Source organism: Tiliqua scincoides, chromosome 4 (genome assembly GCF_035046505.1).
Source record: "Tiliqua scincoides isolate rTilSci1 chromosome 4, rTilSci1.hap2, whole genome shotgun sequence".
NCBI classification, from domain to species: domain Eukaryota; kingdom Metazoa; phylum Chordata; class Lepidosauria; order Squamata; family Scincidae; genus Tiliqua; species Tiliqua scincoides.
Window position 1 is genome coordinate 1,057,699 of NC_089824.1, and position 18,213 is coordinate 1,075,911.

Genomic DNA, 18,213 nt, shown 5'->3' on the forward strand with positions numbered 1-18,213 from the left:
TCTTCCCTCCATTTATTCCTTGTGCATGGCTCACTCCAATCCTCTTGCACACATTTCTCTCCCTCCCTCCCTCTGTCCCTTTTTAAGGGTTGGTGCCAGCAGCTCAGCCTTCCCTCTAGACAAGCCAGCTAGGGCTTCCTGAGGCCTAGCACTACTGATGGCAGCTTGGCCAGGTGGTGCTTGGAGCGCCCCCTCCCCTGCAGCCCCTCCAGAAGTTGACCACATGCAGGGGTAACAAGCTCTTTGAGTCTGCCATGTCATCGAAAGGCAGCTTTCTGCTGTTTGCATGGTCAGCCTTGCAAGTCTCACAACGGGAAGGCTACCAGTGAGGTGTGTAGCTTAAACATCAGCAGGCAGCAAACCAAGCCACAGCATGAACTGAACAGAGGAGTGCAGAAGTCTCCCTTCCATACATCTGAAACAGGAACAGAAGTGAGGGAGGGAGCCGGAAACTTTATTCAGGACGATCAATTCACACCTGCCTGAACCACTTGCTTCTTCAAATATGTTAGAAGCAGGAAACCCGACAGAGAAGCGGTTGGCCCTCTGGATGGTGAGGGAGGGAAAGGGGAGATAAAAGGAGACTTAGAGATGGCAGAGAAATTAAATGAGTTCTTTGCATCTGTCTTCACGGCAGAAGACCTCGGGCAGATACCGCTGCCCGAACGGCCCCACCTGACCGAGGAGTTAAGTCAGATAGAGGTTAAAAGAGAAGATGTTTCAGACCTCATTGATAAATTGAAGATCAATAAGTCACCAGGCCCTGATGGCATCCACCCAAGAGTTATTAAGGAATTGAAGAATGAAGATGCAGACCTCTTGACTAAGGTATGCAACTTGTCCCTCAAAACGGCCATGGTGCCAGAAGATTGGAGGATAGCAAATGTCACGCCTATTTTTAAAAAGGGAAAGAGGGGGGACCCGGGAAACTATAGGCCGGTCAGCCTAACATCCATACCGGGTAAGATGGTGGAATGCCTCATCAAAGATAGAATCTCAAAACACATAGACGAACAGGCCTTGCTGAGGGAGAATCAGCCTTGCTTCTGTAAGGGTAAGTCTTGCCTCACGAACCTTATAGAATTCTTTGAAAAGGTCAACAGGCATGTGGATGCGGGACAACCCGTGGACATTATATATCTGGACTTTCAGAAGGCATTTGACACGGTCCCTCACCAAAGGCTACTGAAAAAACTCCACAGTCAGAGAATTAGAGGACAGGTCCTCTCGTGGATTGAGAACTGGTTGGAGGCCAGGAAGCAGAGAGTGGGTGTCAATGGGCAATTTTTACAATGGAGAGAGGTGAAAAGCGGTGTGCCCCAAGGATCTGTCCTGGGACCGGTGCTTTTCAACCTCTTCATAAATGACCTGCAGACAGGGTTGAGCAGTGAAGTGGCTAAGTTTGCAGACGACACCAAACTTTTCCGAGTGGTGAAGACCAGAAGGGATTGTGAGGAGCTCCAGAAGGATCTCTCCAGACTGGCAGAATGGGCAGCAAAATGGCAGATGCACTTCAATGTCAGTAAATGTAAAGTCATGCACATTGGGGCAAAAAATCAAAACTTTAGATATAGGCTGATGGGTTCTGAGCTGTCTGTGACAGATCAGGAGAGAGATCTTGGGGTGGTGGTGGACAGGTCGATGAAAGTGTCGACCCAATGTGCGGCGGCAGTGAAGAAGGCCAATTCTATGCTTGGGATCATTAGAAAAGGTATTGAGAACAAAACGGCTAGTATTATAATGCCGTTGTACAAATCTATGGTAAGGCCACACCTGGAGTATTGTGTCCAGTTCTGGTCGCTGCATCTCAAAAAAGACATAGTGGAAATGGAAAAGGTGCAAAAGAGAGCGACTAACATGATTACGGGGCTGGGGCACCTTCCTTATGAGGAAAGGATACGGCGTTTGGGCCTCTTCAGCCTAGAAAAGAGACGCCTGAGGGAGGCCATGATTGAGACATACAAAATTATGCAGGGGATGGACAGAGTGGATAGGGAGATGCTCTTTACACTCTCACATAATACCAGAACCAGGGGACATCCACTAAAATTGAGTGTTGGGCGGGTTAGGACAGACAAAAGAAAATATTTCTTTACTCAGTGTGTGGTCGGTCTGTGGAACTCCTTGCCACAGGATGTGGTGATGGCCTCTAGCCTTTTGTATTGGCAACCTTCAGTCTCGAAAGACTATGGTATCGCGCTCTGAAAGGTGGTTCTGGCACAGCGTCTAGTGTGGCTGAAAAGGCCAATCCGGGAGTGACAATCCCTTCCACACCGGGAGCAAGTGCAGTCTGTCCCTGGTCTGTCTCCCTGGCTATGGGCCTTCCTTCTTTGCCTCTTAGCCTCAGACTGTTGGCAAAGTGTCTCTTCAAACTGGGAAAGGCCATGCTGCACAGCCTGCCTCCAAGCGGGCCGCTCAGAGGCCAGGGTTTCCCACTTGTTGAGGTCCATCCCTAAGGCCTTCAGATCCCTCTTGCAGATGTCCTTGTATCGCAGCTGTGGTCTACCTGTAGGGCGCTTTCCTTGCACGAGTTCTCCATAGAGGAGATCCTTTGGGATCCGGCCATCATCCATTCTCACGACATGACCAAGCCAACGCAGGCGTCTCTGTTTCAGCAGTGAATACATGCTAGGGATTCCAGCACGTTCCAGGACTGTGTTGTTTGGAACTTTGTCCTGCCAGGTGATGCCGAGGATGCGTCGGAGGCAGCGCATGTGGAAAGCGCTCAGTTTCCTCTCCTGTTGTGGGCGAAGAGTCCATGACTCGCTGCAGTACAGAAGTGTACTCAGGACGCAAGCTCTGTAGACCTGGATCTTGGTATGTTCCGTCAGCTTCTTGTTGGACCAGACTCTCTTTGTGAGTCTGGAAAACGTGGTAGCTGCTTTACCGATGCGCTTGTTTAGCTCGGCATCGAGAGAAAGAGTGTCGGAGATCGTTGAGCCAAGGTACACAAAGTCATGGACAACCTCCAGTTCATGCTCAGAGATTGTAATGCAGGGAGGTGAGTCCACATCCTGAACCATGACCTGTGTTTTCTTCAGGCTGATTGTCAGTCCAAAATCTTGGCAGGCCTTGCTAAAACGATCCATGAGCTGCTGGAGATCTTTGGCAGAGTGGGTAGTGACAGCTGCATCGTCGGCAAAGAGGAAGTCACGCAGACATTTCAGCTGGACTTTGGATTTTGCTCTCAGTCTGGAGAGGTTGAAGAGCTTTCCGTCTGATCTGGTCCAGAGATAGATGCCTTCTGTTGCAGTTCCAAAGGCCTGCTTCAGCAGGACAGCGAAGAAAATCCCAAACAAGGTTGGTGCAAGAACACAGCCCTGCTTCACTCCGCTTCGGATGTCAAAAGGGTCTGATGTGGAGCCATCGAAGACAACAGTGCCCTTCATGTCCTTGTGGAAGGATCTGATGATGCTGAGGAGCCTGGGTGGACATCCAATCTTGGGGAGAATCTTGAAGAGGCCGTCTCTGCTGACCAGGTCGAAAGCCTTTGTGAGATCTATGAAGGCTATAAAGAGTGGCTGTCGTTGTTCCCTGCATTTCTCCTGCAGTTGTCTAAGGGAGAATACCATATCAGTGGTGGACCTGTTGGCTCGGAATCCACACTGCGATTCTGGATAGACGCTCTCTGCAAGTACCTGGAGCCTCTTTAGTACAACTCGGGCAAACAGCTTTCCTACAACGCTAAGGAGAGAGATGCCGCGGTAGTTGTTGCAGTCACCCCTGTCACCTTTGTTCTTGTACAGCGTGATGATGTTTGCATCCCTCATGTCTTGAGGTACTCCACCTTCTCTCCAGCAGAGACAGAGGATTTCATGCAGCTCAGTGACGATGATCTCTTTGCAGCATTTTAGGACTTCAGCAGGGATGCTGTCTTTTCCAGGTGCCTTGCCAAAGGCAAGGGAGTCCGGGGCCACGTGAAGTTCTTCTAGGGTTGGTTCACTGTCAAGCTCTTCCAGCACAGGCAGGCACTCAATGTTGTTCAGTGCTTCTTCGGTGACTACATTTTCTCTGGAATATAGCTCAGAGTAGTGCTGCACCCAGAGTTCCATCTGCTGCGCCCGATCCTGGATGACCTCGCCTGTGGCAGACTTCAGAGGGGCAATTTTCTTCTGTGTTGGACCTAGGGCCTGCTTGATACCATCATACATCCCCTTGATGTTGCCCGTGTCAGCTGCTATCTGTATCTCGGAACAGAGCTGGAGCCAGTAGTCGTTAGCACATCTCCTGGCAGTCTGTTGGACTTTGCTGCGAGCAGTTCGGAGGACCTGCAGGTTGCGCTCACTGGGACAGACCTTGTATGCTGCTTGAGCTCTCCTCTTTTCCTCAATGACTGGTGTCAACTCCTCAGAGTGGGCTTCAAACCAGTCTGCCGCCTTGTTGGTCTTCTTGCCGAATATGGACAAGGCGGTGTTGTAAACGGTATTCTTGAAATGTTCCCATCTGTTGGATGCGTTTGCGTCGGCCGGGCCTGGAAGAGATTCCTCAAGCGCTTGTGCAAATTCCTCCACTTTTCTCTGATCCCGGGTCTTGCTGGTATCAATGCGAGGTCTTCCTTCCTTTTTCGTGTGATACAGTCGCTTTGTTTGCAGTTTCACTCTGCTGCACACCAGGGAGTGGTCAGTGTCGCAGGCAGCACCATGATAACTGCGTGTGATCTTGATGCTGGGAAGGCTGGAGCGTCTGGTGAGGATCAGGTCGAGCTGGTGCCAGTGCTTTGATCTTGGATGTCTCCAAGAGACTCTATGTTGGGGCTTTGTGTTGAAGAACGTGTTGCTGACACAGAGACCGTGATGACAGCAAAACTCTAGCAGGCGTTGGCCATTTTCGTTCATCCTCCCAGTGCCAAACTGACCTAAGCAAGTGGGCCATGAACTGTTATCAGCACCAACTCTAGCATTGAAATCGCCGAGGATGAACAATGGCTCTTTTACAGGGATTTTCTTGACAGTGCTGGCCAGGTCATCATAGAATTTGTCTTTGGCTTCTGCTGGAGACGACAGAGTCGGTGCATAAGCACTGATGAGAGTGATAGGTCCTGCTGATGACTGGAGCTGCAGGGACAAAATTCTTTCACTTCCCACAGTAGGTGGGATGATGGATTTCAGCAGGGTATTTCTGACCGCAAAGCCAACGCCATGTTCCCTGGTTTCGTTTGGTGGTTTTCCCTGCCAGAAAAATGAGAAATTTCTCTCCTTGACAGATCCGGAATCTGGCAGCCTCGTCTCTTGAAGGGCGACGATGTCCATCTGCAGTCTGCTCAGCTCCATGTCGATGACAGCTGTTTTGCGTGCATCGTCTATTTCTTGCAGGTCATCAGAGAAGCCAGGTGTCATTGTCCTAACGTTCCAGGTGCCCAGCTTTAGGGCAGTAGTTTTCTGTTTTCTGTTGCATGGTGCAGAGTTGTCGATCCGCTTGTCGGTTTTCACCCTAAACCCCACGCACCCCATGAGGTTAACGGACCGTGGCGAGGCAACACCTTACTGGCTGGGGACTGCCCAGCTTAAGGCGGGCGGTAGCTGCCCAATGAGATGCAATGATCTCTCCCACCGTCGGAAGCAGCCCCTGGCGTCATGCTCTACGCCAATCGAGCAAAGACTTATAACCGGTAAACTGCTGCTTCCCGTGTTGTGCCGACGCCGTATGGCGAAGTTGGAGTGTCCTCTCCAGTGCGCGAAGCCTGGGTAAAGAAGGCATGGAGGATAGGCTGTTACCCATGCAGCAAATCCCCCCTCTCCACGTCGCTGGAATGGTCCAATGGAAAGGCAGAAGCCAATACGGTTGGTTCCAGCGGCGTCGCAGGAGTTGCCAGAACGTGACTGTGTTCAGCCATGAACTGCCTAAGGGACTCCGGCTCCTGATTTTGCCTCGAGGTTGACTCCTGAAGCCTTTTCCAGAACTGGATGTAGCCACAAGGCAGTGGAGGTTTGAGGTCAGAGTTTCCTTCTCTTAGATGAGCTGCCTTCCTAGGCTGACGAGTCCCATCTACCCGGTGGCTGTTTAGTCGCCTCTTACGACAAGTACAGCCAAACTGAGGGCCTATTCTTAGCCCCAGCCCCCAGGGGAATTATTATTATAATACCTGTATATTATTATAATACCTGTATAATATTATAATATTATTATAATACCTGTATTATTAGTATTATTAAACATGTTTGCGATGGTTAGAGCCAGCCAAGCACCAGAGTTGGCCCAGAATGAGCCCGCACTAGGCCAGCACCTGTTGGAGACTGGCAGTCCACTGTCCAGTGTTTGCCCAGCCTCTAGCCTCTAGCCTAGACGCCTTTAAAAGGGGATTGGACAAGTTTCTGGAGGAAAAATCCATTATGGGGTACAAGCCATGATGTGTATGCGCAGCCTCCTGATTTTAGAAATGGGTTATGTCAGAATGCCAGGTGCAAGGGAGGGCACCAGGATGAGGTCTCTTGTTATCTGGTGTGCTCCCTGGGGCATTTGGTGGGCCGCTGTGAGATACAGGAAGCTGGACTAGATGGGCCTATGGCCTGATCCAGTGGGGCTGTTCTTATGTTCACCACTTAGTGACCAATCACTATGGTTCTTATCCTAGACTGCAACTTCTCCTACACACGGAATGATTTATTGATTTATCTTGCCATGGAAACTGCTTTTTGTATTCTTAATAATAAACCTGATCTGATTGCCAAGTTGTACTTGATTTCGTTACAACCTGTTGATTTCACAAGTCGGACCTTATCATCCCTGTGCCTCAAAACACCCTTCAGACATGACCAGAGCACAGCTCCAGTTATGTCTGGGGAGTACAGATTGGGCCAACCGCGGATCTGAATATCACAAATGCCAAGGTCTGACTGCATTATTTTGATTGTTTTTCTAACTTATGAGATATTAGTCTTGTTAGCATGCTCACTTTTCATTAAGTTAATCCATGTTTTTTATTTTATTTGAATTCAGAGCAATTACTGACCCACTCACACAACTTTTTAATTTTTTTTCTAGTATAAGTCAGTTTTAAACCTACAGTAATTGTATTCCAATTGGATTAGTAATTAGCTTGTATTACTTGATATTTCCCTTTTAACTTGTTTTTTGCATTCTTGATTATAGTACTTATTAATTTGCTTACATAGTCTTTCGAGACTGAAGGTTGCCAACAACAGTCTGGCAACTCCTGCGACGCCGCTGGAACCAACCGTATTGGCTTCTGCCTTTCCACTGGACCATTCCAGCGACGTGGAGAGGGGGGATTTGCTGCATGGGTAACAGCCTATCCTCCATACCTTCTTTACCCAGGCTTCGCGCACTGGAGAGGACACTCCAAATTTGCCATACAGCGTCGGCACAACATGGGACGCTGTTCCAGAACCACCATTCAGAGCAAGATACCATAGTCTTTCGAGACTGAAGGTTGCCAACAACAGTAATTTGCTTATGCATGTAATTGTTATAACTATAAACTATAAACTGTGTAATATCAAATAAATCAGGTTGCACTCTGAAAAAGTGAGCTAAAATAAAAAGACAAAACAATGATATAATCAAGTGGGGAAAGAAATGGAAAAAGATAAATTTAATAAAATCAGATGAACTGAATATGTATATTAAAGATGAATTTATGAGTTTTAAGAATGAAATACAACAGAAAATAGATAAAGGAGAGAAAATGAGAAAAATTAACAGCTTTAGAAATTTTCACTGTGAAAACGGCATGGAAAATTACAGAAAGCTGCTTACGGAACTTCAAAAACAACAGGGAATACTGGACACAAAAGCACCAGCTCTTGAAGCAGCAGTGGTTCAAGGGAGGGCCAACCGTAGGTCCCGGAGGTCCGTGAGCTGACAGAATTTTGAACAGGAATAAGAACTTTCATATTATGATACAATTTAATTTTTTGTGGAATTCCAGAGGAAGTAGAAAGTGACAGTGGAGTAGGTGAAAAAAGACATTGGGTTATTTCTGGATTTACAGACAGACAACCTTCTGTATCTTAAATCTACACACCACTTTAATGCTGGCAGCCACCCCACTGTCTTCCCTGAACCATCAAAACAGGGGAAGTTCCTAGATCAGACCAAATATCGCACGGGCAGCAACATAAAGGTAGAATTAAGAATCTCTCGCTACCGACTCTCGTTGCTGCTTCCAGAGGCCTCATACTGGCTAAAGCTGCATTTGGTGTCTGCCCCCCTTTCCGGATTTGACCTGGTGGGGGTCTTTTGTCAGAATTACGCTTGGCAGGGGAAACACAGACCAGCTTTGCGTTGACATAGGAGGGCCTAACAAAGTGGAAGACCCCCTCATTTCAGCTGAAGCAGCAGGACGACAGCACACACTGGGGCTGTTCATCTCCATTGCTGGCTGCCAGTAGTCTATTCCATTCTACGCATTCCCACCCTCAGGATCTCTGCCAGACTGACTGACTGACTGCCAAGTCCCAGTGAATAAGACTGATGACAGAAGCAGAGAAGCCTCGAATAATTTCCTTACTATTATTATTTACAATGCAGACAGCATCAGGCACTTGACGCAGGCAAAACTTGCTGCCTGAAGCTGAGCCAGAGGAAGAGAGTACAGCGGGAGACACAGGCCAGTAGCGCCACACACTGAGAGCAGCAGAGTGTCAGCACATCCGGCTCAGTTGCAAACAAAGGCTGGATCCATGGCCGTTCCAACCTATTTGGGCTCGCAAGCAAGATCGCCCCTAACCTTCACACCAGCCAGCTGCTTCTGGGTCTGTTGCCACAGCAGACTTTGCTCCTGAATTCCTGGGCATGTGCACTTGGCCAACGTGAAGATCAGAGGCTATCTGTGGTGCGACAGGGAGGCCCCCAGGAAGAAGGGTAACTCCATGCCTGCCACGGAACGCCTTTAACGGCGCACAGTGGTCTCCACTTTGGAGACCGCTGTTTTAGAAATAAAAGTAGATAAAAGGAAGGGATCCAGGTGCAACATGTGACCAAGTTGCTCCTGTGCTGGGAACCCAAATGAAGGCAAGGGTGGGAACACAAGCAACAAAACACAGCCTTCTAACAGGTCTGTGAGAGCCGAGACCCCAGTCCCACCTCCTGGACCTGCCACCAGTTTGTTCTGCATATCTTCACTGAATTATCCACACTCTTGAGTAAACCCTAAACAAAGGGTCTAATGCAGTGAGCCCCAACTAGAGGCTTGACCTGATTGTTGGTGGGTCATGAAATTGACAAGCTGATAGCTAACAAGGAAAACGTACTGAGACACTTTCAAAAAGTGAAACTGAGCTCCACATGCACATTTACTCATGGGTAGGTGAACGTGCCTTGGCTCCTATCAAAGGGCCAGGTGAAGGGGAATACAAGGCCACCAGAACGCTCCTGATCTGAAAAACACAGAGCTCAATAAATTCTCCAGAAGGCACCCTCCACCATTGTAAAAAGGATAACAGAGGCTTGAGCAGCTGGTAAGGTAAACATTTCTTCATCTCATAAATCTAGGGTGGGTCCTGGTAGAGTGTCATTTTAAAAAGTGAGTCTTGGTCTTAAACTTTTGGGAACCACTGGTCTAATATCATCTGAAGTGTTCATGGTAAAATTTAAATGGCCCATTTGAAAACGCTGTTTCTGCAGTTTAAGAACATAAGAAGAGCCCTGCTGGATCAGGCCAAAGGCCCATCTAGTCCAGCTTCTTGTATCTCAACAGTGTCCCACCAAATGCCCCAGGGAGCACACAAGACAACAGATACAATCTGCGTCCCCGGTGCCCTCCCCTGCATCTGGCAACCAGAGGCAACCTGCATCTAAAACCAAGAGCTTGCACATATCTACCATGACTTGTAACCCGTAATGAACTTTTCCTCCAGAAATTTGTCCAATCCCCTCTTAAAGGCATCCAGGCAAGATGCCATCACTACTTCCTGTGGCAAAGAGTTCCACCATCAGCCTATACGTGAAGTTTTGATTTTTTTGCCCCAACGTGCATGACTTTACACTTGCTTACATTGAAACGCATCTGCCATATTGCTGCCCATTCTGCCAGTCTGGAAAGATCCTTCTGGAGTCTCTTCTGGTCTTCACCACTTGGAAAAGTTTTGTGTCACCTACAAACTTAGCCACCTTGCTGCTTAGCCCTGCCTCCAGGTCATTTATGAACTGGTTAAAAAGCACCGGTCCCAAGACAGATCCTTGGGGCACTCCACTTTCCATCTCTCTCCACTGTGAAAACTGCCCATTGACACCCACTCTCTGCTTTAGTTTAGTCTCTCTCACCTATTCTCCGAACGTGGTCTCTCTGGCTCAGTTCTGGACAGCTGAAGCATACAAGCTGCTTTCTCTCTTTGCCAAAAAGCAGCACAGGAAACATTTTTCAGTGACTTATTACTTCAAGCAAACAAAATACGTATAGTTACTGTATTCAAGGCTGACAACAACATGTTCCAAACACATGACCATGGAAGAAACAGAGATCAGTCTGAGCAGCACTCTGCATCCACCTTCAAGTACAGGTGTTCACATTTCTGGCTGCCACTCTTGCTGGGGCAAGTGGCATCCTCTGGCAGGGATGCTGAGAGTGCTGGCTGCATTTGACAGGATCACCCTGAATATCTCTGCAAAACACAACCAAGTCCCTGCTTGCCTCTTCCACTCCATAAACAGGAGAGGGAGGTGCATGGGCGTGTGCCCTTGCTGGAGGCAATTACACCAGTGGCTTGGCAAACAAGACCAGCCATTAACTGTGAGATTATCCAAATATCAGCACAGCTACATCAGGGGAAACCTTTCCCCCAGCAAAGTTTACTTTTGGGTAAAATATCCATGTCATCGCAACAGTTTAATATCCTGACCAAATACTTGCAGTATTATCCATGTATTGCAGATGGAAGGACTGAGGTGGAGGAGTGGCTTGCCAGCAGATGCACAACTTCAGCCAGGAAGTCCCTGTCCACAGCTCACTCTCCTCATCAGCATGCCAAACTAGCTTTTCTCTTGACATGATAGTCAAATGAAAAAGCTATTCAGGTGGTCCGATTACTGCTTAAAGGGTGACCTTTCATCATTTTTTCCTTTACGCGCACCACTTTTCAGAGCACCACCTTCACATGGTTCTTCACACGCTTGTGAGATGATTCTTTCAACAATTCCAAAAGGAGAAACTTCTCCCTCCCTGTCAGGGCCCCTCAAATATCTGTTCTTTGCCCTGTTACCTTCTCTCCAGACACTGCCTCTGGGCAACCTTGTCAAAACCCATGGCTTTCAGTACCATACGCTGACCACACCAAGCTCTGCCTCTCTACTTCAGAACTTCGGTCTGACATCTTTGCTTCATCATCATTTCTTCTGACTGAACTGCTGACCTTCCTTCCCATTTCTAAGTCCCCTTCTCCTTGCTCTCTCTCACCCCCCACTGTTAATGTCATGGTCCACTCTGCAGAGTAGGCTCAAAGCCTGTGTTTATCTTTGACTCCAATCTCTCTTCTTCATTCCACATATCCAGCCTCTCACAAAATCATGCCACTTCTCCCTCTACAACGTCACAAAAACATGTCCCTTCCGCTTTCCCCCTTCAAGCAAAGAGGATCGTTTACAGCCTTATCGCCTCTTGCCTTGACTGTAGCCGTCCTCTCTAGTTTTCCTCCAGTTCAACTCAGCCCCCTCACCACTACCTAGATTTTAGCAACACAATAAATGCATCGCTGCTGTCATGACTCTTTCTAAACAACTGCATGGTCTTTTCTGCTTCCAGACCTGCCACAAGCTCCTGGTTCCGCCCTTCAAACTCTTCCTACCCCTTGGAACTCGCATCCCATCACAACATTGTAGCCCATGATCCTCACTCTTTAGACTCCACTGCCCTCAGGTCTTCTGCTTTCTCAAACGGCTTCACCCTTTCTCTTCCTGCCCCTTATGTTTCAGCTGCCCCCCCAAACAGCTAAGCAATGCCTCCTCACTGCATTCTTCAAATTCTTCCTCAAAGCCCACTTTCTCCATAAAGCTCTGACACTACCCCTTAACTCCTCTATCATATCACATCCAAGTACAAGCACATGAAATAACTGTACATTCTTCTCCATCTCCTCTTGGTTTCCCTAGTGTCTAAATTAGATTGCGAGTACCCTGGGGCAGGAACCTGTCTTCTGCTATGAAGTTCCATGCACACCAATGATACTATATAAATCAGTCATTTTCAACCTTTTTCAGCTCTCGGCACACTGACAAGGCACTAAAATTGTCAAGGCACGCTACCAGTTTTTTACTTACATTAAATTACTACATTAATTTACATTAATAGTTTCTACATTAATTTACATTAATTACTACACTAATTTTAATTAATATAATTAAATCATTACATGACTAAGGGCACAATCCTAGCCAGGTCTACTCAGAATTAAGTCCTATTTTGTTCAATGGGGCTTACTCTCAGGAAAGCGTGGTTAGGATTGCAGCCAAAGACTCACAAGAAGTTTGGAGAGTATGAAGTTTGGAGTATATGTGATTCTGAAAACGAGGAAAAATGTTGTTATTAAAGTGTAATGCCAGAAAGTGCTGGCAAAGAGAGGTCAGACTGAGCACACAGTGAAAGAGATGTGGGGTAAGGGGCAATGATTGAAAGAAGTGCAGGATTCAGTTGGGGGGGGGGAGAATGTGAAAAAAGTGATTCTGGACCTTGGAAAGATATGGAGGAGTGAAGGGAGGGACAGTAAGAGAGGTGCTAACTGCAATTATGAGATGGGGGGGAGAATGTGCCTGTGGGAGGGAGTGGGGTGGGGAGAAGTGCCAACTGCCTGCTCCTCTATTTAATAAAAAAGAGTGCAACCAAAAGCCAGATTCTAGGCATGTCTATTCAGAAGTAAGCCCCACTATAGTCAATGGAGCTTACTCCCAGGTAAGAGTGGATAGGACTGTGGCCCAAAGCCCTTCCCCTAAAAGGCAAAAGACAAGGCAGGGAGGGTCGCTTTGGGGAGTTGCAGGCAACTGGGGCATCAGGACCCTTTTAGCCAGCCAGTTCTTGGGCTGGTGGCCTCAGCAGACTCACTCGCTTCCTACCTGCTTGCCTGCTCCTGCCTCCCTTGTTTCTCACTCCAGACCTCTCTGCCTGGACTTAATACCCAATCCTAGGTGTGTCTGGTAAGCCCCATAATAGTCAGTGGGTCTTACTCCCAGGTAAGTGTGGACAGGATTGTGGCCCAAAGCCCTTTCTCTGAAAGGAGAAAGACAAGACAGGGAGGGTCGCTTTGGGCAGTTTCAGGCAACTGTGGCAGGAAAAGGGACTTTCGTGGACCCTTTGCCAGGTCAGCCAGTTCTGGGGCTGGTGGCCTCAGCAGACGCGCTCTCTTCCGACCTGCCTGCCTGCTCCTGCCTCCCTCCTTCTCGCTCACTCCGCAGACCTCCTTCAGGTTCTCTGGCTGCCCAATCAGCTCGAGGGGCAGACTTGATACAAAATCCTAGGCATGTCTACTCAGAAGTAAGCCCCAAAATATTCAATGGCTTACTCCCAGGTAAGTGAGGATCCTCTCATTTGCAGCAAGTGATGCAAAGCAGCCGCGGCTGCGCGGTTGCTCCTTTTTCCCCCAGCTGCCGACTGAGGGTCAAAGCAGCTGCTTCTCCCCCTCGCCTGTGGCTGCTGTCTGTCTCCTCTGGCCTCGCGGCACACCAGTGTGCCACAGCACAGCAGTTGAAAACCGCTGATATAAATAGCAAAGACAATCACAGATATCAGTTAGGAGAGTACCACAGCAAACAGAGCCAGCTGCTGAGCGCAGAAATGGGCATCAAGCCCTGCAGGCTGTCTCCTGAAGTGAGAGTCTCCTTTTGAGCAGGAGTCTCCTCCTGCTGCTCCTGATCTCTGCTCTTTGCTCTCCACTGCACTCTCCTTCCCAACTTGCTCAGCCTGCCCCTAATTTGAAGGCTTTGGCCCTTCTACAGTCCTGTCTTGCGACCCACGTACTGCTGCTCTTGCCATATCTTGTTCCGGGACAACCGGGCCAGGTCAAGCAGAGCAATGTCTTACCACTCTGTGGCAACAGCACCAAGCAACCCCTAGAAACATAAGAAAAACTTGCCCTAGTGTGCATCACTTTGCAGTGGGCAAGAAGAACAAAGGGAAAGAGAAGGAAAGTGCAGAGAGGGAAGTGGAGCTGGAGACAGAGGAGATGAAAGGTATAGTTGGGACAGAGAAGGGAGGGGGAGACCTGAGGTGGGCAAAGTGGAGCCATGAAAAGAAAGGAAGACAAGGATACCTGGGACAAAGAGAGGAAAGGTGGAGAAGGCTGAAAGGGAAAGCAGTGGAAAGGAAACCAGAAGGAAGGAGGGAAGGGATCTGGGGGAAAGCAAAGAGGGCAGCCTTGAAGCCACTGCAGGGGAAGCCCAGAGGGTGGCTGAACAGATGCCCTGATCCAGCCCTCACTGGAACCGCAGTTCCTTCAGGTGGATCCAGAGAACTGAAGGAGTGCGCCCCAGTGAGAAACAAGCCCCAGGGCAAAGAGCCTCCCTGTAACTGAAAAGGAATTCAGAAACTTCCCCACCTGCAAGAATACCAATATCAAGGAACAGAGTGACTTTGGACTCTTCAGGGAACCTCTGATTCAGTTCTGCAACCCTTCCCACAATAAAACTCTGTGACCATCAGCCCCATACCTCCAGGGCTCTGTGTTCAAACCACCCATGATACACTATTCCTCACACCCTACAATGCAGAACATCCCACTGTGGATGACCACACAGTCTAGGAACACTTAGAATTCGCACCTGGGATGAACCAGAAAAACCCCAAATCTCTCAACACCATTTGTATGCTGGTCCAGCTCCACTTAGCCACCCCAGAACATTTTCCTTCTACCCAACATGGTATTTCCAACAGCGTGTCCAAGATTTCTGCTCAAATGCTTTAACGCACCATGTGTCCCAAGTTCACCAGAGGAGAGGGTAGTGAAGAACTCCTTCCTTGCACAGAGTTTAATGTTTAAAGGAAAATGTTCTGTTTAAGCCCCGCACAAGGGCAGAGGGAAGCAAACAAACCATTTCCCGCTTGCTTTTGATGAACAAGAAGCAGATCGATGCTGCTGGTGCCTGCAGCAGGCTGCAGGAATGTGGTGGCTGCAAGGTGAAGGGATTGCTGAATCTGCCACCCCGCTGAGATGCAAGCTACATCAGCCAGCCCTCTGGCTGGACCAGCCCCGGGTGTTCTTAAGCAGATATAGCAAACAGCTAAGAAACTGAACTGCCAGTTGGGGCTTCCCCAGTTCAAATCGCTCCTTTGCTGGAAGCATTCTAGGTGGCCTCAGGCAAGCCACTCCCTCCACCTTCAGCTCCCCACCTGCCTTTTAGGGATGATCATGATACTTGCTTTACAGGATTGTTGCAAGGACAACAGCCAGACAATATGCATAACGCATCTGCACAAGCAGAAAATGCTATACAAACATTAATAAAAGAATGCAAAAGGACAGTGCCACAGAGGCAATGCTCAGACAGCTATACTTACTTGCATATTTTGGGAACGCCATTTGCCTTCTGATTTCCCCTCAACCCTGCTGTCCTGGTCATCCTCCTCTTCCTCCTCCGTGATGCTGTCGCTCCCAGAATCCTCCAGTCCAGAGAAGACACTTTCATCACTGTCTGTCAGGCTGTCACTTTCCCCATCTTGCTCCACAAGGGCTGGAGGGCTGTCCTGAGGCTGCAGGAGGGAAAAACAAGCATCAGAAGACCGGCTCCTCTTCCTGACCCTTTGCCTCAGTCTCCAGCTCTGGATGATTTCCTTACGCACTGCCTTGGCTACACTCTGGATCTGGCCTTCACAAGGACGGTTCTGCTGCTGACCTCTCTGCTCACTGTCTTGCAGTCTTCAGTGCTGATCGCAGTCCTCAACCCCCGTTTGCCTTCCACTGCACCTCCAGTCTGAACGCAGCATCTTTCTCGGAAGCACCACCCTCTTCTTCCTCGTCACACCTGCCTGCAACCCAACTGCAGCCTCTCCTTTCAATCCATCTTCCCAGCCCTCAAAGGAGCAGTGCAGCCTCTCACCCCAGCCCTACTCTCCTTCCGCACCCATCTCCACCCCTGCTCTCCACACCCAAGGGGAAAGGTCACAGCAGGCCTTCTGGGCCCCTTCCCCAAGCCGGCTTCAGCGTTCCGCCATGTCCAGCCGGCCTCTGCCACGAACATCTCCCGCCCACTGCAGCCCAGACCACAGTCCTCTTCGGAGCTCGACAGCAATTTCCTGCCTGTGCTCAGACCACGTGTAGACCCACCTCATCCAGCGTGTCTGCATGCACAACATGCGCGTGGAGCAGGTGTGCACAACATGCAGATGGGTGAGGTGGCCTGAGGCGGAGTGCGAGGGCCACTGGAAGTGCTGCTACGGCTGGAGCGCCGCAAGCAGGCAGGAAACTCTCCATGCGCCGGCCTGCCTGGGAGGGAACCCCAAGGCCCATCGGGGCCTGTGAGATGCACAGGTTTGTCACAGCTCGCAGTGCAGCCACATCCCGCGGCAGCGTCGCATCTAACACAGGGCAATGAATGGGGACCCACCTGAAATCGGCTCAGGACACACCTAGTGGGTCCCGACCCACAGCCTAAGAAACACTGGCCTAGAGCGTAGGGTGCTGGCTGCCAGCCAGGGATCCGCCACTCACTTCCCGCCTCCCCTGAGCCCGGCCCAGGCCCGCGGCGCCCACCGCACGCAACCCCCTGCACTGGACCGAGGCTGCGGCTGGGGCGCCTCCGAGAGGGGAGAGCGCCGCGCCCACCCTCACCCGCTGGCCGCCGCCGCTCTGCCCCTTCCCGGCCTCCATGGGACTCTCAGCTCGCTCAGGGCCGGTCCTCGCCGCGTGCCTCCACCACGGCGCATGCGCACACGCCAGTCTCCGTCACGCTGCCGCTTCACGCAAGGGGGAGGGGCCTCCGCGCCTCTAGCCGATTCGCCGGCGCGGAGGGTCCCGCCCAGCAGCCGCGAGAGGGCAGGGGTAACCCCGCTCTCCCGGCAAGGCGCATGCGCGGCGCAAGGCTCCTGTGTGGAGCAGCCTCTCGCCCAAAAGAGTACGCTTGCTGTGGAGAACTGCGCATGCGCCAAGTCTCCGCGCCTCATTCAGGTTTCTGGGCGTCCTCCAGTCATGTGGTTTGGGAGGCAGGAGAGGCAGAGCCTCCCCACTGAGGGAGAATCAGCCTGGCTTCTGTAAGGGTAAGTCTTGCCTCACCAACCTTATAGAATTCTCTGAAAAGGTCAACAGGCATGTGGATGTGGGAGAACCCATGGACATTATATATCTGGACTTTGAAGGTGTTCGACATGGTCCCTCACCAAAGGCTGCTGAGAAAAATCTGCAGTCAGGGAATTAGAGGACAGGTCCTCTCATGGATTGAGAACTGGTTGGAGGCCAGGAAGCAGAGTGTGGGTGTCAATGGGCAATTTTCACAATGGAGAGAGGTGAAAAGCGGTGTGCCCCAAGGATCTGTCCTGGGACCGGTGCTTTTCAACCTCTTCATAAATGACCTGGAGACAGGGTTGAGCAGTGAAGTGGCAAAGTTTGCAGACGACACCAAACTTTTCCGAGTGGTAAAGACCAGAAGTGATTGTGAGGAGCTCCAGAAGGATCTCTCCAGACTGGCAGAATGGGCAGCAAAATGGCAGATGCGCTTCAATGTCAGTAAGTGTAAAGTCATGCACATTGGGGCAAAAAATCAAAACTTTAGATATAGGCTGATGGGTTCTGAGCTGTCTGTGACAGATCAGGAGAGAGATCTTGGGGTGGTGGTGGACAGGTCGATGAAAGTGTCGACCCAATGTGCGGCGGCAGTGAAGAAGGCCAATTCTATGCTTGGGATCATTAGAAAAGGTATTGAAAACAAAACGGCTAATATTATAATGCCGTTGTACAAATTGATGGTAAAGCCACACCTGGAGTATTGTGTCCAGTTCTGGTCGCCACATCTCAAAAAGGACATAGTGGAAATGGAAAAGGTGCAAAAGAGAGCGACTAAGATGATTACGGGGCTGGGGCACCTTCCTTATGAGGAAAGGCTATAGCGTTTGGGCCTCTTCAGCCTAGAAAAGAGACGCCTGAGGGGGAACACGATTGAGACATACAAAATTATGCAGGAGATGCACAGAGTGGATAGGGAGATGCTCTTTATACTCTCACAGAACAGCAGAACCAGGCGACATCCACTCAAATTGAGTGTTGGGCGGGTTAGGACAGACAAAAGAAAATATTTCTTTACTCAGCGTGTGGTTGGTCTGTGGAACTCCTTGCCACAGGA

At 49.8% G+C, this 18,213-nt stretch overlaps 2 protein-coding genes across 2 annotated transcripts in view; one reads left to right on the top strand and one right to left on the bottom strand.

The window, feature by feature from the left end:
* The window catches only part of BOP1 (BOP1 ribosomal biogenesis factor), an 88,940-nt gene extending 72,147 nt beyond the window's left edge, over positions 1-16,793 (bottom strand). Inside the window, exons 1-2 of the mRNA XM_066625855.1 lie at positions 16,710-16,793; positions 15,440-15,631 (exon numbers count right to left, since the gene is read on the bottom strand). Coding sequence (XP_066481952.1) covers positions 15,440-15,631; positions 16,710-16,748 — 231 coding nt within the window. The 5' untranslated portion in view covers positions 16,749-16,793. The remainder of the gene's footprint in view (positions 1-15,439; positions 15,632-16,709) is intronic.
* Positions 16,794-17,063: 270 nt separating this feature from the next.
* Positions 17,064-18,213, top strand: part of HSF1 (heat shock transcription factor 1) — a 49,630-nt gene continuing 48,480 nt past the window's right edge. The window contains exon 1 of the mRNA XM_066626128.1: positions 17,064-17,134. The gene's annotated coding sequence lies outside the window, so the exon portion shown is untranslated. The remainder of the gene's footprint in view (positions 17,135-18,213) is intronic.